Source organism: Pezoporus occidentalis, unplaced genomic scaffold (assembly GCF_034315485.1).
Source record: "Pezoporus occidentalis ecotype Australia unplaced genomic scaffold, CSIRO_AGI_Poc_V1 ctg54, whole genome shotgun sequence".
NCBI classification, from domain to species: domain Eukaryota; kingdom Metazoa; phylum Chordata; class Aves; order Psittaciformes; family Psittacidae; genus Pezoporus; species Pezoporus occidentalis.
Genome location: NW_026915877.1, coordinates 856,270 through 880,966, shown reverse-complemented (window position 1 = coordinate 880,966; position 24,697 = coordinate 856,270). Strand labels below are relative to the sequence as shown.

General features: G+C 36.1%; 1 protein-coding gene across 6 annotated transcripts in view; it reads right to left on the bottom strand.

Annotated features, from left to right (window-relative positions):
* ARHGAP15 (Rho GTPase activating protein 15) overlaps window positions 1-24,697 on the bottom strand; it is a 344,865-nt gene that overhangs the window by 289,987 nt on the left and 30,181 nt on the right. For 5 of the 6 annotated variants that reach the window (XM_062637715.1, XM_062637716.1, XM_062637718.1 and 2 more), the window contains exon 2: window positions 23,286-23,465. In XM_062637715.1, the coding sequence (XP_062493699.1) occupies window positions 23,286-23,450 (165 nt within the window). In that variant the 5' untranslated portion in view covers window positions 23,451-23,465. Of the gene's footprint in view, window positions 1-11,398; window positions 11,525-23,285; window positions 23,466-24,697 lie in introns of those variants that run through there. The other variant, XM_062637717.1, reaches the window with a different exon arrangement.

The following is a 24,697-nucleotide window of genomic DNA, read 5'->3' as shown; positions in this document are numbered from 1 at the left end:
TACCTTTTCATGTCCCCTTTGATCTTAGAAATATAAAGACAATAAATGTAAGAATCCAGCTATGACAGCAAATCGTGCCAGCAAATCTGACCTGAGATTGTACCCCAGAATAGTATTCTCAGGGTAAGAGGCAAGCAAAACAATCATTAAAACTTAGTAAGTAAATGTGGGAAAAAAAGGAATTGTCTTTACAAGATCACACCCAGAACATACACTACAATCAAAATGCACTCAAAAGCCTCATTTCTCCTGAAAGGACTGTCTTAACAGAAAGAGTGTAATTAACACTGATGTCACACTCCTGCAAGTCATCAGTTATCGTATACCACATAAATACCCTTGTATAAAATAATATTAATATTCCTAGAAAAATGCTCAGTCCTTTCTAGTGGACTTTATGTTAGTACATCTCTTTATCTTGCCTACCTAATTCTGTCTTTCAGATTTAAACCAGCCAAAAACTCACCTTATGCTACTGCAGAAGCAATTTTTATTTTTGAAGGTTAATCCAACTCAGCAGGATTTAGGGATGGAGCTTTTGCCTGGTCGTAGGCATGTTGGCTCAGGCCAGACAGCTGTTTGGACATTCTCCACTGGGAATCTTGCCCTCAACACCCACAGTTGATGCACATACATGGTCTACTGGCTGCCTGCTTCCATGCCCATCTGTTCAGATGGCATGGTGCCCACTCACAAGTTCGCTGGATCCTTGCCCTTAGTGTGTAGATGCCAGGCAATGATGGGCTTAGATGGGCAGCATGCAAAATACTGAAAGTGATCATTTTTTTCCTGTAGGAAGTCCTTCTTCTGCAATAGCACTGGAGCATGGACACCACATGCTACCCTATACTTAATAACACCTGTGGACATATATGTGCCAGAAATACAAAGAGGGTGGGGAGGAATCTATTTAGGGGGCGAGGGGAGGGAGAATGGAATGATACAAAAAAGTTTCAAGGATTCTTGTGCAAGAATATGCTCTACATTGTCAATAGCAGTGGAGGGACACCCATATTAACTTGAAACAAATTGGCTCATGCATCTGAACCAAATCACAGCCTAGTTTATTTTGCTTTCCAAGATAGCATTCTTCTGACACACAGCTTAGATTAAAACTACCTTGGGCACTGCACAACACTCAGTGGCCATAGTGCATAAAAGTCAAAGGCATAATACTGAAACTAGTGTGAATCAAATCCAGACCTGCCTAAAATTGTTTACCTTCAATGCATATTCCATATATACAGTACTGCAGAAAATATTACGTGGTAAACAAGGGCATCCATAAAGGTAGGTAATGAAAAAAAGTAATTTTAATAGAGATTTATTTTATTTTGTGTCATTCCTCTTTGAAATAATAACTGAGAAAACCTCATTTGGTGACAAGGGATATTTTTAATAAAAATTAGTAGAGAAGAAAATGTTTGGATTTGCAGGGTTTGTTTTTTTTTAGTCCAAAAGCCATCTTTATTGCAGTTATCTTAGGAAAAAGTAAAAATATTAAATTAAAATATCATTCCCTTCCCAAATATAGTTTGATTAGCAGCTAATCACATAATTGTAATATTATTACTTTAAATAATAAGCTACTTTAGAATACGCTTTTTATTAACTATTCCACAATAACGCATTTGAAATTTTAATTGGAATTATTTGAATAATTTTATATGTCCATAAAATTCCCATTGTATTTTTACAGAACATTCATAGTTTTTTAACTGCCCTTCATATACTGAATGGGAGCCATTAAAAAAGTTACATACTCTAGTTTCTGCTCTTTGGGTAGATGACCGAAACTTTTAAAAGAAGGAGGGAGAAGAAAATGAGAGGGATCTCTGCAGCAGAGAATATTTCCAATGGAGTTTTCCAGCAATCTTCCTTTCTGCCAACACTCTGACGAACAAACTTATCACACTTACAAACACTAATGGAAAATTAATAAATTAAGTTGCAAATGTTCATTAAACAAATTAACAAAATTATTCTAACAAGTATTTTTCTCTTGCTTCTTCCCCTTCCCCTTTCTGAGTGCACCCCAGTACTGCTCTGATGATTGTGGCCATTTGCTAGCGGGTTGGAAAGAGACATAAAAGCAACGGCATGGCTGGATCTGCAGCCTGGCTTGGGGCTTTCATCTAGTCAGCAGTGGAAACCTGTGCTCAAAGGCACATTTAAGCTGTGTCTAACTTAGTGTTTACTCTAGGGTGACTAGATTTGAGCAGGCTGTCCCTTCCCTACAGAATTGTTTGCTGCAAGGATACATCAGTCTTGTCTTTGAGCATGCTCTGATGAATCAGTCATGTGTGACTACTTGAACTGTTTTGGTCTGGACATATTGTCAAATTGTTGTGTCCAAATTTCACAGGATCAGTGAAAAGGTCCTGGCTCCAGAATGAAATTAGATTTATAAGGAATAAAAGCAAAAAAAAAAAACGTCATTATGAAAATCCAGTAACAAAAAAAATCAAAGAATTTTATAAAAACTATTTTGCTCTGACTTCCAATCTTAGTTCAGTTTCTTTAATATGAAGGGCAAAAAAAACACCACTAAGACTACCACCTTTCTAACTTTGAGGTTGCTGATTCCAGGTACCACAGAGGTAAAACATTGGCTTTTACAATGGAAAGTCCTTTGTTTTTGTCAGTGCAGGAATTTTCACAAAGTACATTTTTAATGTGACTGGAAGGAATATCTTCTAACACAGGTCATGGCTGACAATCCCACAGCTAAATCTTATTAAAAACTATTCAGACACCAAAATTAGAGACTGTAATACAGAACCACTTGGATACCTGTCAGATTGATAATACCTAGATGGCCATCTAACTTGCCACCTGCACTCCTTCCCTCTGTAAGGAGTAAGCATGTGATTTCTTTTTTCCCCAGCCCTTTTGGCTCATATTAGTCTCTCGTATCATCACAACCTGTAATTTCTTTTTTCAAAAAATGGCTATTGCTTATTAGCAATGTTCAGAGGACCCAAGTACATACACAGCAGAAGAAAGAATGAAGCAAAGTTTTCAAACAGATTTTCCCAGGTGCCATTATAAGCACTGACATGAAAGAAATAATCAAGATAACTGATCTAGTAGCATATTAAGCAAATGGGTGATTTTTGTAAAGGTCAGTTAGCAGGACAACTCCTTCTTATTCTATTGGTATCACAGTATCCAGCTAAGAAAAGAAAGGAAATATTTAAAAGCTTATTTTTTTTTCACTCTTCCTTTGAGATTTCTCAGATTTATATTTAATCACAAATTCACGGTGAACTACGTATAACAGCAGTGATTACTAATATTGTTACACAGCTCTAGGATTCTCCACTTGCAATCTGCCTTCATCTCACACAAAATTAATATCCTAGCACATTTACCAAAACCTGCTGACAAGGGAAAAGTACTATAATGCAAAGGTTAGGGTTTGTTTGGAGTTTTTTATATGACAAATTAGTTCTTCAACTATGTATTGGGATTCAAGGTTCTTGATGTGATTCTTTGTAACGGTTTAAAACGGAAAACAAATTAAAAAAAAAGGTCATCCATTTGTGTCTTGTCAAAGTAAGAACTACAATTGCAAAATGTTATTGTCATATTGCTTAAGTGCCATTTCATTATTTGCCTTTCACAGACAAGGAAACATTTCAAATAATATGACACCCCCTTTTGTGCTCACTTCACAAATTGGTTCATGTACTGAAGAGAATGCGTAGGAGTGGGAAGTACATATTTCTGATCCAAGCACACTGAATCTGCCAGTTTTACTTTTGTGGCATTACACTGACAGGAAACCACATAACGCTAATATAGCAGATAAGAAGAAATGGAATTATACTGTTTGAAACTTCTGAAGTGTCTACACAGACTGGAAATTGCCCTGATTTGATTTTCCTCAGTCTATTCTGATAGTCACCTACCTTACATATAATAGAATACCTTCAACAAAACAAGAGCCATACACTGCCATCCAAACTTCAGGCAGTGTATAAAGACAGTACTTACTCCAGGTAAACTGCAATAGAGATCGCTGACTTTATTAAATATATATATATATAAATAAAATTTAAAAACCTTACAAATAGAACCTCAAAAAAACCCAAGCCAAATGTTATTAGAAGCTTTGGTGGTAAATGAAGACAGAAATTTGCTTGTATATTTGGTGCATATATGCCATGCTGTTAGCAAAGCCAAAAATGCACATTGAAAAATGGAAAAAGGCTTCAGTTTATTCCTTACATTTCAAGTTTCTTCCTCTTTTGACCCCAGTCCAATGAAGTTTTTCAAATAACACCTGTCACTGAATCTTTTTGTTTCTGCACCCCTTGACATGGATGTGGAATCAAGATGGCACTCTTTCTACAACTGTTTATATAAATATTTTATCCAAACCACACTGGACTTAGCCTTGGAAATTTCTGTTTGATATCTCCCTGGAAGGAATCCACTCCTTATTTGAAATCATGAAAAAATGATGAATTTATGAATTCTCTTGGTAGTTACACACCAGTCGTTGCAAAATGTACTGTAACTCTCATTTTATTTTGGGAGGCTTCCAACTTCCAGGAATTTCATCTTGTATTGCCATTTTCTGCTACGTTAAAGAATTGTTTGGTGCCCAGAGTTGTCCCTTAATGTAGGTAAGTAGGAAATCAATTGACTTTCAATTTCTTTTGGATAGCTTAAACATGCTGAGGTCTCTAGGTCCTTCATTAGTAAGACAATTTTCCTAACCTCCTCCTTTTTTGTATTTTTGCCTCTTCCTTACATAATCTTCATTATTTAATATCACTTTTCTAATTTCCTTTTATTCAGTGCCACTAACAGACATGAATATTTGCCATCTCCCTTTTTCATTGTCACTCACAAGGGTCAATGCAAACTTTTTGACACAGACCATCCAGAGAAGCTATGTTTTGCAGTAAAATCTTAGAATACAGTACCTAGTTCTGGGAACAGCATGGCCTGTGTTTTCCATATATACATATGTTTGGATAAATTCAAATATACTTTCAGCATTAAGCAACCCAGATTACTCTCCTCAAGTGCTTTTACCCAGACCTATTTGCCAGCCCATCAATCTTTGCTCCATTTTAAAATGTTATTAGATCTGTTCTATTTACTTCCATATCATGGATAAAAAGAATGATTAGCATCAAGCTTAGTACAAGTCCCTGGAGAAAAACCTTAAAAATTCACCCAGTTGATGCGGATTCCCCAGAGACTACTCTGAAACATGTAAATTAATCAGTTCTTAATCTATTTAATGTGTGCTTCACTGATACAGCACATAGCTAATATTTAGTCAGAATGTCACATACTATTAAGTCAAGTGAGTTACAAACTTTCACTACACTTCACAAATACGGCTGCTTTGGCAATGAGACATCAAAACATAATTCTGTTTTGTTAATTGTTTTTAAATACGTTTTAATTCACTTATGATAATTGACATCAATCATATTTCTAACTTTTTGTTTGTTTGTTTTCTCTAAACCCTGCAACAATTTTTCCATTAGTTGACCCAATAGTCTATTAGGTTAACTGGCCTATAAAATCTTTTCAGTCATGCAATTTTTACTTTCTGAGTATTGGCATAATGATTGCCTTTTTGAAACTTCTGTAATTTTTATGACAACGCAATATTTATGGTTGAAATCAACAGGCATAAACCACCTCAGAACACTCTTTAAGGCCCTAACATGACATTTAAGTTCCCTAATATTTTGCCAAATATTACTATTTTTCCAAAATTAACACCAGTGGTAGGTGCCATTCAACATGGTTTTAGTCATTAATAGTATGGAAAGTTAAGCGTCAGTTTCTTGTAAACAAATCCTGCACAATTAAAACCAAACCAAACCAAAATTAACAAACAAAAAAAGCAACCACCAAATAAACCTTACTACAAACCCCAACCCCCATAAATATTTATTGAATTTTCCTAGTTTTGCTGCATCACTATTAACAGCACAGCTTCATTAATCTCTTAAAATCAGAGATAAAACTAGATTCATTAAAACTATTCCTGTGCACGGGGTTAAGAATTTAAAGAATTTGGAAAACTCCAAAATGCAGTAAAAGTATCCCAAGGAAGGTTGCCCGAGGAAATTATTAATTCTCCATCCCTGGGGCTGTTCAAGGCCAGGTTGGATGGAGTCTTGGGTGACATGGTTTAGTGTGAGGAGTCCCTGCCCATGGCAGGGGGTTGGAACTAGATGATCTGAAGGTCCTTTCCAACCCTAACTGCAGCGCTTGCAGGATTCCTCTCAGTACAATATCTGCAGTGAAGTTCATTACAGGGAAGATTTTATACACTGTTTAGCATTTGGCTGCTTTTTGCTGTGTAAGGGTCCTGTCTATAAGAGATGCCACTACAAAACCTAGTCAATTAGTCAATATATCTCAGTTTGTCACTACCTAGATTCAGTGACTATAGATTATAAAATGGTGAATGCACAGCACATTGTTTAATAGAAAGAACAGAACTACCTGGAATCTACAATTCGCACAAGCTGAAAGAATGAAGTTGATGTTGCAGTACACTGTGTTTTATACAATCATCTCTTTATCTGCAAAGAAAGTTGCCAAATCAAAAATGGGATAATTTGTCTTATTTATACAGGTGCACAAACAATCAGAAAAGCAGAGGCAAGTTGGCATACTGCGTCATGCTAATTTTTAAAATATCTTCTTAGGTCTTCTTTCAGGTTTAAGTATTTGTGTGTTTAAAGTGGAACAAAATGAAAGATAAATCCACCTAAATTATAATTCCTTCAGTAATTTATTACACATTGCCATAGAAATTAATTTGCAAATTGTTGTCTACATAGCTCAAGAAATATCAAAATTTATACTCGACAAGTATAAAAAATTTATATAAAGCTCTGAATAAATACCTCAAAGTGTTCTAATGTCAGTATACCAAGTGCTCTTGACAGTTGAAATGTCTGATATGCTGTAAATGGAGACTGACCTAAAAATATACTACACCAGATTTGAAGATCATCAGATCTATTACACAAGCCCATTCAGGCACAGATATAGCAGTTGCTGTAAATGTTCAGAAAAAATCAGCATAAAGGCACATGTAACTCTAATAGGCGCTTAAGTGTAATCAATGGGAGGTAGAAATGATTGTGTATATACTACTGTGAGAATTCCTCTATATATGGTGCAAATGCACACAGCAGTGTATGATAGTAATTTTTTCCCTAAACTTTATTCTTTTAATAATTTCTGAAAGATTAAGAAGTAATCAAATGGTATAGATGGACTTCTCATTTCTTAAAATTGCTTGCATATGCTTTGTAAGTGATATTTTTCTGAGCCTAACACCCTCTGTTTTGTAGGTCATATGGATATCTACAGACTGTGCGGATACTGAAGGCACTTGTCCTTTAGCCTTCTGCCTCACCACATGATTGAGCATCCATATACCTTACAACCATACACCCTGTCGAGTGTTATTCTCTTACATATCACAATTTACCTCGCTTTCTCCACTCAAACATGCAACCAAGCTGAGCAACAAGCTGCTTCAGCTGCCATGTCATTTCAGTTTTTACACATCTTCTCTTTTTATGTGTGCTCTATATCTCCGTGATGTCTCATCTCCCTGTTCCACTGCCATAGGCTACAAGTCAGGAACAAAGCTCAGTCTCAATGTCAAGCAGAGTGAAAATGGGAAAATATCATAGAAAAGAAAATTAATGGGCACAAACACAGCTCTAAAAATTCCATCCTTGTGGGCTTCACAACTTTCCCTCATTTCTTGGTAAAATCTGAAGTAGAAAAGAGTAACAATATTCCTGTAGAAAATACCTGAAAAGGTATTTAGCTAAAGAAAAAAAAGTTCAAAAATTCAAGGTGGAAGAGTTAGGCTTGCATGTTAAGAAATAAATAATCCCATGAAATGTGAAATCGCCTTTTATCTGAAGAACTAAAATTTTTCCACTCTTCACCATTTTCCTACTTTCTCCTTTTTCTTGCCTTCACATCTCCCAAAATGAATCAGCAATAAATAGACTCAAGTCTAAGACAGAGAAATGGACTACAAGGCTGAAATCACAGCTTCTCTATCTTTGAACTGAGGCCTTTCTCTCATTTCAAAATAGGAAATTTCAAGGTGAAAAAAACAGACGTGAAATCTCTCTTATCAACAGGTTTGTTACTTATGTCTTTAGAACAAAAATGTTACTTTTCATCTTCTCTTACTGATTTTTTTTCTGTATTTTTTTCTAGTTTTGGTATTCCTAAGGAACTTATGTTGTTTAAAACCTACATTTGAAAAAAAAAATAAAAACAAACCAAAAAAAAACCAAAACAACCAAAGAAAATCCCACAAAAAATACAACCAACTACAAAAAAAAAAAAAGCCCAACCATCACACTACCACCATCACCAACTAGAAAAGCAACCACCAAACTGCAGTACTTTAAAAATGATTGATCCCACCCACACTAACGTGGCTGGCAAATAAATAGGTTTCCATCACATGGAAACACGGTCTTAGATGTCATTAGCTACTCAGTTACTATGAAATCTAATTCCTGGCCTAAACTTTTGTTAAAAATTAGGACTTCATATTTCTGTAAAAAAGTAGAAGCTGCAAGGCTCACTAAAGTGTAAGCAAAAGGGGATGCTTTGCTTTTATTCTCAAGTGACAGAATTATCTTGTTCAGAACCCTGTCTCTCTCATCCCCAAATGAGTTTATTTAAAAACAAAAAAAAAAACGAAAAAAATCCCAAAGGTCTCTTTTTGTGGATACCCAAACTCAAGTATGAGTAAATGCTAGTATGAAGAATACATTGTTACTTTTTTTTGATCCAGATACTTGATTTATCAGCTAAAATATTTATTCAGAAGGTAACACCATAATTTATATGCCACCCTGTTTCTTTTTCTGTTTAAGCTTTACCTCAATAACCGAAACCCTTTCACTTTTAAATTTCAGCACTTTATCTTTTCACTATTTGAAGCATATAATTTATAGTTTTGAACCAACATCCTATAACTAAGCTTTATGCAAATTATGGATTTTTTCCTTTTTTTTTTTATTTTTTTTTATTTTTTTTTTGCATCTTTCAGACGAACAAACAAGAGTTGAAAAATAAAATGCCTCTTCTCTGGGGGTGCGTGCATTCATGATGCCTCTTCAGTCTGTTTATTAAGTAATCATATCTGGGTACAAGTGTCAACACAATTTACGCTATGAATAATGTGAAGCAGATAACCTCAATTAACAAGTAATTAGAGTCATTTTCCTATTAAGCAGTTTCCTTAATTGTTTTTGAAACCTGGAACTAAAATTGTAATAAATAATAAGCGGCCAAAACATGTCCCTACATTAGCTTAATCCAGGCTCTTCCACTGGAGCCTGGGAAAAAATGCAGTATTAAAAAGGGCTGTATACTACATGAAATTGAAAGGAAAAGGAAATGTTTTGTAGCTGCGGTCTCCACAGATTCTACTTTTTCTTGTTTTTTCTGGATTTTTGTTGACGCTTCTCTTTTGCCCCCCACCCCCAACATTACTCTCTTTCCTTTCCCTCTCTTTTTCATCCCCATGATTTCTCATATGAACATTGAATATATGAAGTATTTGACTTAATCATTAGTGTGTATTGACTAGAGCTTATCAGGGAGAATCTATCCCACAGTGAACATGTAGAGTACTCTCTCTGTTAAACTACAGTTTATAGTAGTGAAAATTAATTTGATACCTCATATTCTACCTTGCCAGCACACTATATATGTTTATGCAAAAAATAAACAAACAAACAAACAAAACAAACTCATGGTTTTCTCAAATAGAGCAAGTAGTGGGTTTGCTGCTGGTCATCAAAAAAAGTCATTCCATTTGTTATCAATCTTTAAATTGATACATGTCACATACCAAGCACAATAAATGAGTTTAGAGAACATAAAAATGCCACATGTGTTTCTCTACTTATACTACATGATCTCATGAAAACACCTATTTTGCACTCCATCTGCATGGGGGGGGGGGGGGAATCTAGTTAAATACAAAAATAAAACCAGCAGCTGCTCCTCACCCTAAGCCAAAACAAACAAGGAAACTAAAAACTAACAGAAAACCTACCAAAAGTCCTGGGGGGTGGAGTGAAGCTGGGGATCTGGGAAGTATAACAAAGCAAAGTATAAAAGTATAATAAAAAATAAATACAATTAAAAAAAAAAAAAAAAGCAGCAAGTATAATAGTACTCTCTTCTCGTACCAAATCCAGCCTAAGCCAAAACCTCCTGTCTTGCAGGTACATTTATCACAATTGCAGCTGGAGACCTGTACTAATAGGATAGACCTTTTCTACCAGAAGGAAAAAGAAAGAATTATTTTTTTGTTAATATCCCATGAAGGAATCAAAGTACCTCCAACTACTCAAAAAGGCTCTTAGTATGTATCTAACTAGACTTCCCCCTCCACCCCACAAACAGACACTTTGCTGTTGTCTTTATGTCTACAGAAAATTTTGCCAGTCTTGGTAGGATACAGGACTTCTATTTTCTCAGTTTTTTTAGAAAGCTTCAATCAGCTAATGAATCAAAACCAGGCCCCTGAAAATAAAGTGAAAACCCTAGAAAGATACACTGAGAAATTCAGGAAAAACTGGCAGCTGTGAGAGGACATGAGCTGTTCAGAAGGAATGCAAACATTTAAATAATGTCAGTTGCTGGAAATCAGACTTCGTGAGAAATACCATTGATTTCTTTAAAGTCATTTTATTAAAAGGTCTATTAATGCTTGGCTTGCACTTTGTGACTATGAGAGATGTTGGAATGAAGAGCTATCAAAGGTGGCTATCAAAGTTTTTTTCTTTTTTCCATTTAATTTTTTTTTTTACACTGCTCATTTTGTGGAGACAATCATTAGTGCCTTTAATGTGAAACAAAGCTCCTGGATAAGAGCTGCCAGCTGAAGATCAATATGAAAGATATAATTTCAGTTACAGCTTTAATAACTTTAACAATAGGGAGCCTGCCATTGCTGGCTTTTATACATTAATGTAATTTGGAATCTACCAGGTACAAATCTTATCAAACATTAACAGTGGCTGCATTGGGATTTTCTAGGTAAGAAAACTGCATGATAAATAGGAAATATTTTAAAGGTAAACTTTCATGTAATCAAGCTCATTGGTCATAAAACCATGAAAGACTTCACATGAGGGGAAAAGAAAGGTCCTTGGAAAATGATGACAATTTTTAACAAACTGGTGATGCATGGGCACATAACATGCTGAGAGCGTACTGCAATGCCTCTCTTGTTTAAATCATCTTAAAAACCATAACACCCACAAGACTGGAGGATTAGCAATTCCAGCCAAAACCAATTCAATTAAAGATTTTCTGCAAACCACTATACGTAGAAGTACACACAAACCAGGACATGCATTGCAGAGCTTTCAGTTAAACCATAGAATAGATGAGGAGTTTTTACCCAAGCTGCCAGCAAAGCACCAGTACTGCAAACCAGGAACACAACCCTTCCTCCAACCCACAGCTCCACTCAGCTGCTGCAAATTCACTTTTGCGACCTCATTTCTTCCAGCCCACCTGTCTCCAAATCCTTCAGGCTTCCTACTTGCTCCATGTTTTTCATAGTCATCATTCTAACGCCTCAACCTTTTTGAGATGTGTATAGTAGTGTCATTCTTATTCTTCTACAACAGTTTAACAACAGTCATGTTATTTCTTTTCTCAGCTTTTCAACGTCTCAAAAAAAAAAAAATAAAAGGAATATCAGACCTGAAAATGTTAAAATACAAATTTTGGATCTTCTTTGCAAAGTTATTCTTAAAACCTGATACAATTGGCAGGTTTTTAAACAATTTGTTTAACTTGTGTCCAAATGTCTTCAGGTTTTAGTGCTTACAGGTGGCTGCTTTAGATTTATACTTTAATTTTGAAAAAGATCTAAGCTGGGAGTACTGAATCTTCAGTTTATCATTTGCTGATAAAAAATGGAAAGCTCAAAGTTGAAGTAGCCAACTACTGAAAAGAGTTGACACCTGGCACTTTAATTTTTAAACAAATTTTGTGTGTGTGTAATGAGGTTGTAAAGTAGGAGTCTGACTTCAGGACCACAATCAAGAAGAATGAGCTCTAAGGATGACAGAACTGCTAATGTGAAGCTGAGTTGGTCCAAAACCCAGGTTTGATCCAAATAAACACACTAAAGTCTGGATGCTCATCTGGGCTTTCTACCTGCCCTGGGGCTAGAGATGTCATGAGGACAGATTCACTCATCACAGCTGCAGTAATTCCAGTTCTGGCCATGGATGAAATATCCAGGAAAACAACCCTTCTTGCAGAGCTCTGAGGGGGTGTGGGGAAGCAAGGGAAAATGGGAAAGAGTATTTCACAGTCTTTCAAATTTGATTCCAAAACTGGGTGAAGATTCAGAGATTAGAAAGGATAGCACATTTTATTATTTTATCTAGTTTTGGCTATGCTGTTAAATGCAACTTTTTGCTGTAACTGACAGGGTATGTGGCAGCTCAGATAGTCAATAATCATGAAAAGAAAGGCATAACTGTTTCAAAAGTTTAGGCATGTTCAGTAATGTCCTAAAGGAACAAATATAAATGAATGGTATCAGTCTCTGAAATACAAAGGAAAAATTTTGCTGGTTTCAACACCCAACCCCCCATAGGCTGTATACTGAAACCAAATCTCCTTCTTTCTCTCAATATGTAGGGTCTTGGGCTCTTTGAAGTGGAAGGTTTCAATTCCGGTTTTGCCATGGCTGTGTGTGTATGCATGTGCATCCACAAAGACAAAATCACAGGTGATCAAGACCTATTTCCCTTAAGGATATAAACCTCATCAAAAGCAAAATCAGAGAATAACATAATCCATGACTGGATTTGATCCCCCCCCCAAAAAAAAAAACCCAAACCCTGACTTCAAAGGGAATTTGATCTGATTTAGGACAGGAGAATGCTGCTGCCAACTATTTGTCTAAGAATAGTTACATTGCCTAACAAGGACACTCTACTGTCTGGTTTAAAACCTACTGTCAGCGCATTAAACAACATTTAGTAAGCATGTCTGTATATAGTGCAATAGCACGTGTATTTAGGGCATGAACAAAATAATTAATCCCCATTTCATTGTGTTGGTAGTGTAATTATTTCACTGCAGTAATAGAACAAACAAAAAAGGCCTGGTTCTTTACCCCTCCTGTCATGTTGCATTGGGTCACTTTGCGTCACACGGTGTGATATAATGTAGCTCAATGCAAGGAGACACATGTCCCTTCTCATTGGGAATTTAAAGAAATGGAGCTTACTTTTCCCCTGTGGGAAACTATCCAGGTCAGGTGCCCAAGACTAGCTATGGGAAGTTAGATATCATCTCAGTTTCAGTACCTACATATTTCAAATCTTACAACATTTTGAAAGGAAACATGTTAGATGCCACAATTTAGCCATAATACGGTACTTAATAAAGATAACATAAGAGGAATATCATTTCACAGCTTACATTCCTTGTCATGGTGTGCACAAGAAACATATTGCCAAAATGAATTTTAAACAGTACTTTTAAGCATGCTTTTTGAAATATACACTATAAAACATGAAAGCCCTCAAAGAAAACTGATGCTGCTAAAAGCATGTGGATATAGAATCAAGGGAACAGAACTGATTAATGGTGAAGCCAACAGACTTTTTTGTTAAAAAGTAGTGAAACAGTTAAGCACAGAGAATACAGATAAGGAAAACGTGCAGCACCTGGGGCCAAGTTCCCCTCTCAGTTACACTAGCCTAACTGTGGAGTAATTCTATTTCAATTAATGGAGTTAATATGATGAGAATGGAACTAGCTACATAATGAGCATGATTTAAGCATAACAGTTGACGCAGCTCTGATACAGACTCTGTAATGGGTGCACAGGATATATGCATCATCCTCAGTTCCATTTTACAGGTAGAAACAGAAGAAAGGGCTAAAAGTCTCTTGGCATGTCAATGTCCAAGCTGGGATCAGGGAAACATGATGAACTCCAGTCCAGCTCCTTCTCCACTTGGTTGCAATAGATACAAAAGAATGCTATAATGGAAGCCAAGTGAAATATTATAGAATGTTATCTTTCTAACATTTCTAACATGTTGCAATCTCACTCCTGAAGCAAAGATGTGTAACTTAATAGTGCACTGGGACATTGAGCATCAGGGTAGTAACTTCAGTGTCATTAGCATGTCTATATATTTGAGTGCTGCTGTTTACAGGATAAAATAGAAGAAAAATTAGAATCCTGGGAAGCACATTCAGAAGAGATGCAGGAAGTAAGTTTTTCCTACTGGTAAAAAAAAAACAAGGATGTCTGGAATGAACTGTGACATAATGATGATACAAAAGCAGTGGGATCATTGCAATTTGAATCAGATGTTAAATTACAGAAAATAATACTATTCTGGGTCATCTGCTTAGTTAAAACCTCACATTGAGGTTTTTTGCAGCTGCTTAGTTGCCTTACCAGGAGAGCTCAAAGGAAACACTTTGCAGAGTTTTGAAACAAGTTCTGCACTACAGATTCAATCCCATGACTGTCCTTTGGCTTTGAACAAGTTAAGAAAAAGGAAAGAAACATCTGGAGTTCTTACAGTTCACCTAATTTATATCATATTCACTATTTTTGCACATTTTTGATAGAAAAAATGCGAAGGGGATGTCATTTTTAACTTTTCCTTCCAAGCTCTTGTTGGTTACACAGCCCCAGTCAGCAGTTACCACCAAGAAATAACTTCAGTCTGCGCCTGTACTCTGCTCTTAAAAAAACCATCACATCTTATGTGATGCAACTAAAAATTGATATTACAGTAAAATCAATAATTTCAAAAGAAAAATTGTGTTTACCTCTTGCATTTCACTGTTTTCTGAAATAACAGTAACCTAGAAGATATTTTTGGAGTGTTTATCTGTTTTTCTATCAGTTTGGAAAAAACAGGGTTTACTTCTCTAAATGTCCCTAAGAAAAAAAAAAGGAATTCATTGGTGTAAAAATAGGCAATAATATTTTGCTTTTTCAAAGATACATAACATGATAAAAGACCACAGGTATCACTGGATTGAAGAGTGCTCAAACCACCCCACACCACAGAATCTGATATTCCCTTGAGGGAAAGAATCATATTTTGAGGGAACCATCAACTAGTTAGACAGACGAGCAGGGTTAGGCCTGAATTGCCCATCATAGCCTTTCCAGAAGGCACACATGCTTTGGTGTCTCCAGATGACGGTGGTAACTCTGGCCAGACATCTTACAGGGTGAGTACAGAGTTCCTGGCCCTTCCCCAAGCTCTCTCAGTGACACCCCATAGCACCAGATCTTGAGAAAACCCAGCACTGGCATCTCATGTCTCCACAACTACTGCCAGTATAAGAGACAAAAAGGGCTGTTAAAAGGCAAGCACAGATGAAAATGGGAAACCAAAGAAGTGGAACATGGTTTTTAGATGGTAAATTAAATAATATTTTCACAACCAAGTTTTCTTTCTTTCCCCTCAAGATAGACAATACAACAGAGAGAATGCCACATCTGAAGGAAAAAAAAAGTACATGCTTTAATTTTTAACTTTTTTAGTTTGCCCTATCAGCTTAAAAATATTCTTTAAAGTATTTACACCATGCTTTCTATGAAACTCACATGGATTTGCAGGGCTTTGAAGAATGCACTGATCTTGTCAAACACCCCACAAATTGTAGACAGCTGTATTAATGATAACACAGGTTCTTTTACTGGATGCTAGGAAAGCAACAGGGAGATATTCATAGAGAAGATGCTAAACTTCCAAGCAATAAATTCAGCCAGGAAAGTGTTTCAGTGTTAAGCATTGCTTGAAATAATTGTATTTTCAAGGGATGGATGATGGGAACATCAACATTTTGGAGTCAGCAGCTGTTCTAGGTAGAATCTCCCCGGTTTTTCGGGGTTAGGAGGAAGAGATGTAAAAAAAAAATAAAAATAAAAGAAAAAAGAAAAAAAAAAAAGCCAAGCCATTTGTCTTAGATTTGTCTTGTCTAGCATCAGCTGCTCCACCTGTAATCTCTAGTGCTGCTCTGCCCCCTTGTGCTGCTGCAACTGCAGAGCAGCCGCCCGCGCCTTTGTGCAGGAACAGCACGCTGAAACCTCCCCCCGTCACTTCTCACTTTTCTGGCAAGTTCAAGGTCAGTGCCTAGCTATTTTCAGCTCATCTCTTCTTGATCCATGCAGAGAAATGACAAGGTAACGTGATTTGGGGTCAGCTGTATTACAGGAACCGTTACATAAACGGAGAAAGTGGAAATCAATCCTAGCTGACAGTGTCTTCAGGATAATCAGCGCTCACTCCATGCCGCTGTCAGCTCTCCTGCATCAAACACCATGTTACTTCTGTCAGATCCCTTTAACTAAACCATATTCTCACTTTTGGCAAAGTAAATAAATATTTCACTTGGGCTTGCATTTAATTCATTGTCTGGAGAACTTTAGCACTTTGGACTTGCAAAGAGTCCACATTTATATGAGAAAAGACGTCTTAGCCTGTCACATCCATTACTGCCTGCAAAGGGCGTTGGCAAAGATACAGGCGAGTCTTATGAAATATCCCATTCTTCATGTTTTGTTCTTGATTTCTTTATGCAGACGACCATTTTCCAATTCTCTGTTATCGAGTAGACGTCGGCTTCCCAAAGTGCTTACATAACCCATGTTCTCCCTCACCACAACCATGTCACGGCTTTTCCTCTAACGTTTTAGGACACCTTCCTCAATTTGTTTGATTATTATTACTTTATCTGAACCATTTCCTCCCCTAACTAGACATCTTCCCTAACACAGAATTATGAACATATCATTTCACAAGATGTGTCGCGTTAGCCGCATTTCGATGACAGCACATGGTATGTCAGTTTAGGGAAAGAACAGCGATTCTATCCCACCCACCTTGTGCTCCCATGAAACTGCCAAGCCCGCAGTACTCCGCTGAAGAACAATTTACCATAATATTAGTTGTCAGTAAATTCAAAGACGGAACTCCTAAAGCCATAAAATGGATTAGAAGCAATTTAAAAAAGAATTAACAAACTAGAGTAAGAGTATACTGTCAACAAACAAATGCTTCATCATAGCACTGTAATTTGGAATTTTAATTACCCCTCTGCTTCTGTAACAAAACAATGTCTGAACTGGCAGCCATTTGAATCTCTCACAGGTCATTGAGCATTCTAGTTAATTACTCTATGAATAGCCTGTTTTTCTCCCCTCTGGAAACACGTTTCTAATGGCAGTCAAGGTCTGACAAATGTGTCATCTACATAATTAGCTAGGAAGCAACACAAAACATTAAACATGCTTTGTGCCGACAACTATCAAAACATTTCATTTGTTGTCAATTATTCATTACTTTGTAGGTTCTGAAGGGGTTGTTATTATGAAAATAAGTCCAGATGCTAACAAGGTTAGATTTTTTTTTATTCAAATTACTAATCAGAGGACTAACTTTAAAAATGTGTCCGGTGTACATTTATGGCAGCATTCAATCAGTACTAAATTATAAACGAATTTAGTTAAGTTCAAGTTAAAATAGCCGTGGCAGAGCACATACACTAATTTGTAGAGTTGCATCTCTCTTTGAAGTTTTAGGATCTAAGCTGAAGTAGCAAACTTTCAGAACCTTTGGCAGGACTAATTTGTGCTTGGTAAATAGAGTAAAGATTTTCACAGCGTGAGATAATGTAAGATTGAAAAAAAAAATAAAGGAGGTTTTTGAACCTTTTTTCTACCCTTCTGTCACGCTGAGTAAAAGTCAAAATCAGCAATTCCGACTCACATAATATCGAGTCTGAACTTCAGGCTGGTTTAACAAGGAAGCCAAACCAGTTACATTTACCACCCCCTTAAGAGAGCTGAAATGAATTTATCCTCTCTTTTAAGAAGAAATAGGGCCTGGTTGCTGCCTATGAAGCTACACAGCTGAAACGGTACAGTGAAAATGTTTGGAGGAGAAATAAATAGGGAGTTTAACAATAAAATTAACTTCTTTTTAGCCAGGATTATTTTAGTTGAAGTGCTATAATTCAAATATACTATAAAGAATACCTTCTCAAAGTGCATACAAAAGGAAAAAAAATTAAAAAATCAGAAAAAGTCTTGTTCTGAACCTGAAAATACTTCTGGACACAAAATATCAATCCTGAAAGTGGGTTGGAAGGCAACTTGCACTGCTCTATTGAGTAAAATTGCTTATTGAAGGCAAATTAAATCCTGAAATATCCTAATGGATATGTATTTTACATTCAGCTTCTAAGTCAAAGGACTTTAAGGTATGCAGAACATACTTGAGCATATAGGGGCACATCTGGGAATGCTGCCAGTGGAAGATGAGGGCCTCTGCCCCGGAGGAGGAGCAGCTCTTCAGGTGGGGATCAAGGGACTCTTGTGCTGAAATAACTGAAAAACTGGAGTCAGGAGCCAAACGAGTCTGTCTGCAAGCGCAAAACACACCAGAGAGCAGTTCTAGGCTTTGAAAGCACAAAACCAGTTTGAATATAGTAAGAGCTCATATGACACACTTCATTTCTCATTTCCCTGCATTCCCTGCAATGACCAATGGTACTCAACAAATAATTTTTATTTTCCGCCATGTTCGTGTTCAAGAAGTGAAACTGGAGTGTTTTCGTAGACTCTCTGCTTTCATACCTACCCTGAAATATTTAAAGTGGAAAAAGGTGTAAGCTTGCATTTATTAACAATTACTTGTCATGGGAAACTCATGTTTTTCTCTATCTACCCCAGTGCTAACACCTTGTAACATCTTGAAGGGAACATAGCTATTTCCTTAAAGTGATAAATGTAGATGCAGCTATAATGGACAAGTGAATGGTGATAAATTTGCAAAGTATAATGCCAGAGCAGTCACTATCAGAACACAGCAAAGAGAATATTCCATCTCACACGTACACAATTATTCTAGGAAAAGGTCTTCTGCTTTTAGAAGTATTTTGTTAAGGTTTGTTTTATCCTCCAGGAAAAAAAAAAAAGTAAACTGGGTTAAAAAAAAAATGAATCCTCAAAAACTTTCCCTAAATAAACTATACTACAAAAGAAGCTCTGATGATCTCTCAGAGCTGGAAATAATCCATTTTCAACTAAAACTACCCATAGCGATGAAACTGAAAATACTTTAAGAAAGGGCTGGAGACTGTCTTGTAATTAACATTAAACAGATAACATATTTACGAGGAAGTCAAAATATTTTGGAAGCCGATAATCCTGTAAGCCTTAACGTGGTATAAAAACAACAAATAAATGCAAAGTGTTACTGTTACACATGCCTGCCTGATCAATGGTTTTCACATATTGATCTATAAATGGAGTTGACAGTCTGTGTTGGCTGCACATTTTCCAAGCAGCTCTATTTTTGTACAAAACCAATACGGGCAATTACCTTTGTTTGAGATGCCAAGTCTTATCAATTCAATGTGATTTAGTGTCATTTTAATTAAATATCAGGATCTACTTCAGGACAATCTATAAAAACAAAGCCTAAAACTTAACTATAAGCTTCATTTGAAGTAAACATGTACAAGCCCTGCAATTTCAAAATATGGCTCCAAAACTCTGCTAAACAGAAGGCTTATATTTTTAGCCATTTTATTTCTGTCTTTTTGGCTAGCCATAACTTTGGCAAGTGTTCTATGATCACAAGAGTAAAATACAAAAGAAGATTGCTTCCTGTTTCCTTGATAATGTATTAGAGAGATAAATAAACCTACCCGTTTGTTTAACCTAATCAGAAAAAAGCTCTAATACATTAACATTTTGGAATGTCTAAATAGGTTCTAATTCTTAATATAGACACCAATAAAAAAAGACATTTCATTGTTTGAAGTTGTTCTGAATGAAGCAAAATGCACTTTCGTGGGTTTTAACAGATGAACATAACAAATATTAATTTACATTGCTAGTTCAGACACTAATATTAAGCACAGAAAGAGCCCTCGCTTACCAGTCTGTGTCCAGCTTAGTGATTTGTGCTCTTTAAACTCTACATTAGTATCAATTTCAGCCTTTGCACAATGCTGAAGCATTTTCATTGAAATAAATAACATAAACCCCCAAGAATCTACATTTAGCTCTTGCATCAGTTAGCTTATGCATTCCACATTTGCATCTTCACTCTTATAAAATGCGCAAGTGCATGTCGACCTACTGATGCATGATGCATATCCTTCTTTGTCACCCTGTAGAAAATAATCTGTCCACCTTCAAAACTATAGCCCCAGGTGTGCTTACAAGCACCACAGCAAATGCTTGAGAACACAAAAATATCCTTTAGAGAAAATTGTGTATCTTCTTCTCTATAAATCACCAGTCATCCTTCTAGTTTTGCGCCTGGTTTTTGCCCTTTCTTGTCCAGAGTGATTTCTTTTTCCCCAAAAATATATTTTAGAAATTTATTTTTTCTACTGGTATTTCAAAGTGTGCCAGATGCTGATTGCCTTAATCCACTGAAGTCAGTAGGTTTTGCACAAGTTGAGTAAAAAGGATTTGACCCATATATTACTAGAACATAATTCATATGTCAAAACATGGATGGCAAAAGATCAATGTGGAACACCTTTTTCAGCTATATCTTGTTTTTTAAAAGAAAAATCTCTTCAATGACAGGACAAAAATATTTAGTCAATGCAAAATAGAAAACAAACATAATCAGTGGATACCTTGTAGGTTATATCCATCACTGAAACAGAGGCAGACTGTTGCAAACAGTAAATTTACAAATAGAAATATCACAATAAGTCCTTTTTATTTTCTAGCACAAAATAAATTAGCTCTGTTTAACACACCGGTAATAGGGATCTGTGTGCCTTTAAATGCAAAACTGAAGACTGTGTATATGAGTGCCTCAGAAAAGAACAGCATGAGTTTTAAAACAAGATTAATAAATGTACATATATACATATATATGAGCGTGTGTGTGCATATCAGTTGGACCTTGCTTTTTCAAGACACTTGGACGGAGTACCTTTTTCCATTACTTTCCCCAACATCCTTCATGAGTCACATGCACAGATTCAGATATATCAGCATGCAATTGCTACAAGCAACAGATACTTCACTAGTCTTTTAACTTGAATCTCACTGCATTTAAAGCACATATTTGAAAATGTTTGGATCCTTAGGAATTTTGCTTTTAGTTTGGGCATTAGCAAACAACTTTAAGAAGCTTATTTAAGTAAATATGGCAAAACACTTCGTCTGTCAATATCTAGTCAGAAAATTCTACATGGCAAAAAGAGATGAAAAGAATTGAAATAGAAAGGAAATTAGTAGCATGGCAGGCTTTCAATCCATTATGTCAGAGCCAAGTTTGCTTGGTAAAATGACATATACTCAGTAAAATTCCACTTTTATATAATTAGCTACTAAACAAATGCAACACAAAGCAACTTTTCAGCTCTCAGCCAATGAATATATATTGTACCTGCTACGGTTATTGGGATGCAGCAGTGAATATTTATGCCTAATTTAACTTTTTAGAGCCCTTGCTCTGGAACAGTCCAGCATGCTATCCCCACAACTGAAGTTATGTAACAAGGTAATATCAACAATGAGAAACTGCAGGATAAAATCCTGCCCAAAAGTGAAAAATGCTAATTTTGTCTCATTTAGCAGCTGGATACAGAAATGCTCATTAGTTTTAAGAGGGTTAATCCTTTTAACTTTTGCATATTGATATGCCAATTATGCCTAATTGTACAAGAGGCATCAGTCAAGGTAATAGTGCATAAACACATGAAAGTTATTAAGTACATCCCAACATGTAATAAAGTAGGTGTTAATTGGTAGCTGAGTTCTGCAGGCTATTGAGGTGGATAATTCATTGAGAGATGGATCACTTGTAATTTCTCGACATAATTCCTTTTGCAGTCTCATGCTGTGATGTTTTCATGCTTGTCAAAAACGACTGCAGCCTAGTGCCTTTTGTTAAACACAGCCAATAAAATATGTTAGGCATCATTAAATATACTTAACTTTTAAACTTTTTCAAAGATACAGTTCTTCCTGATAATACATTATAGTATTCCCAGTAAATTACTGTAAGCATTGTTTCAGGTTTGTAATGGAGGAACATTTTACATCAGATAAAAAGGAAGAGACGTATACAGTGTGTCTGAGGCAAACAGTATAATTTAAATGGAAGGTATTTGAGTATCTTATCAGCTGCGAAGATCTAAAGAGATTTTTCTTTCCAGAAATACAGAGTGAAATTAGTTAAGCTATATCACTATATCAGAGAAATTAATGACTAAAGTAATGTATTGCTAAATGAATCTGAATTTCGAGTTTGAACTTTGAGTAAAAAGGAAAAAAAATACAGCTGTTATTACAGGTTTCCTCCATTTAATAACTTTTTAGAAGCTGAATATTTCATAGGAATCCATTACATCAAGAAAACAAAAAAATAATGGTTGGCATGGTTGTGAGAAATGACTGAGACCTGGGACTCTGTCCCCAGCTAACAGAGTTTTTTCCCTCATTTGCATTTTCTGAGAACAAAATGGATCCGGAGTCCAAAAAGTGGCTAGCATTGCATAAATAATTTTGTAACATCATATGGCCTCAGCTGCAAGTTGCCACCATTATGGAAGAAAATTAACCAGGGGAGACTCATATCAATCAGTTTGTTTAGTAGCTCCAAAGGAGTACAGGGGCAGGGATGCAACTGGCAATAGAGTTCATCACTAATTTCAGAAAAAAAAAAAAAGAAAGAAAAAGAATGGTAATGGATAAAAAATTAGTCAACTCTGTCAACTATCACAATAATAAAGTAACTTCAGTGTCTGACTTGTTACAATTACTTCATCTCTACAACAAGACTTAATTTTGTTATGGACAAAGCTGGCTTTTATTTACAGAGCTGAAATTTCCATTTTTTTTCTTTCATTATCTTTTAAGTTTTGCCTTTTGAGAAATCATAACATGCATCTGATACTGTAAGTACTATGCTCTACAGCAGCCATATTTAAGTATTGTAACACTTGAGAATTGAAATGCTGAGTAGATGCTATGATCATGGCCACCAAAGCCAAATTCGTTCTTTCACTGAAGGAAAATTGTTATTCCTGTGCCAAGCCATACTCCTTAAAATGTATTAGTGTCAGTAAATCCCTTCTTGCAAGGTATAATCACAAAAGCAGTATCTTAGCCATGAATAAGGTAATTCTGTAGTTTTTAAAATATCAGAAGACTCAAAAACTGTTAGGAGTATTTTACTTACAGGCTCAGGGACTTTCACATTCTCTGACAAAATCATAGATTTGCTTTGGCTCAGTCTATCGTGGTGACTGTTGGCATTTTTGTTCCTCATCTGAACAGTCCCCGTACTGTGGTGGGAAGGATTAGGCTTTTCAGAGGCTGTATCAGAAGCTGTAGACCTTTCCATGGTTACTGGGTTGACCTGAAGAACATAAGAGTATTAATCTAGGAACCCTCCATGCAAAAATGTATCAATGCCAGCTATATGTCACTATAGTCAGGAGAAGTTGAGTTATCTTGCTGGCAAGATCTTGATCTTCTTTGAACACCAGGATAACTATCAGCTGTGTCAGCCTGTAGTTTTATTATTGCCCTTATCACTCAACCATCCAAACTGCCTTGGAAGAGTTAGTTTATGTAAAAGATTATCCTTATCTCAAAAGCCATTCTCGTCTATGGTGTAATCTCCCTGCAAGCCTCTGTCACGTCCAGCTGGCAGCCACTACGTTTTGTCTTTGGCCCTGCTCACACTATACATTTTCAATCTTGCAAAGGAAAACAACATGCTGTGAAGTCAATTAACATAACTTACCTCCACAGTTCAATACATGCATGTTACAAGAGCATTGCAGGACCATGCTGCAGCCCTGCTAGTGTCCTAGATTCCAACCCAGATCTAATAAGAGTTCCCTTATTTTTTACATTCTGCCACGAACAGAGATGGGATTTTTATTTCTCTTGTTCATTTTTAAAAATTTGTAAATTAAGAAATGGCTGAGCACATCAGCTCTCAAGCTGCTGGAGGAATAGGGGGAAACTCGTAGGGAACAAACACCTTCTCTAGCAGAGCTGATGTTCAACCTCCTGTGTCAGCCTTAATGCAACTCGATAAACTGCATTCTATTTAAATTTCCAAAATGCTTTTCATCAGCAAGAGTTGCTTCATAGTTCTTATACAAAACATCAGAACAGTGATATACAGCACTTTCTCTACTTTCCTCGCTCCCTTCCCCAGTTCACCCTGGCACTACTATATGTAGGTTGTTGGGAGAAGTAATATGGTAAGAGTCACAAGAAAACTTGCTATTTGTATTCCTGTGTAACTGTATGAGAAAATGGGTGAGAAAGAGATCCTATATAAACTGGTTTCCCAATTATGGAGCCAGAGAAATGGAAATCCATTTAAATGCAGTTATAATATAAACTGCTGAAAATCAGCATTTTCCAAATGGGTTTGAAGATCACAACTTTTTTCTAGCAACATCTCCCCAACCTCTGAAGACTCTAAAAGATTAAATTCTCTGATTTTAAGAATGTTAATTTCTATGAAGGCATCAGAGCAGAGGAAGATATGGTACCAGTGTGAGAGAAGGAGATCAAGCGCACTACCGCGTATCTCTGGGCAACACCATAGCATTATGATGGTGGAAGGGC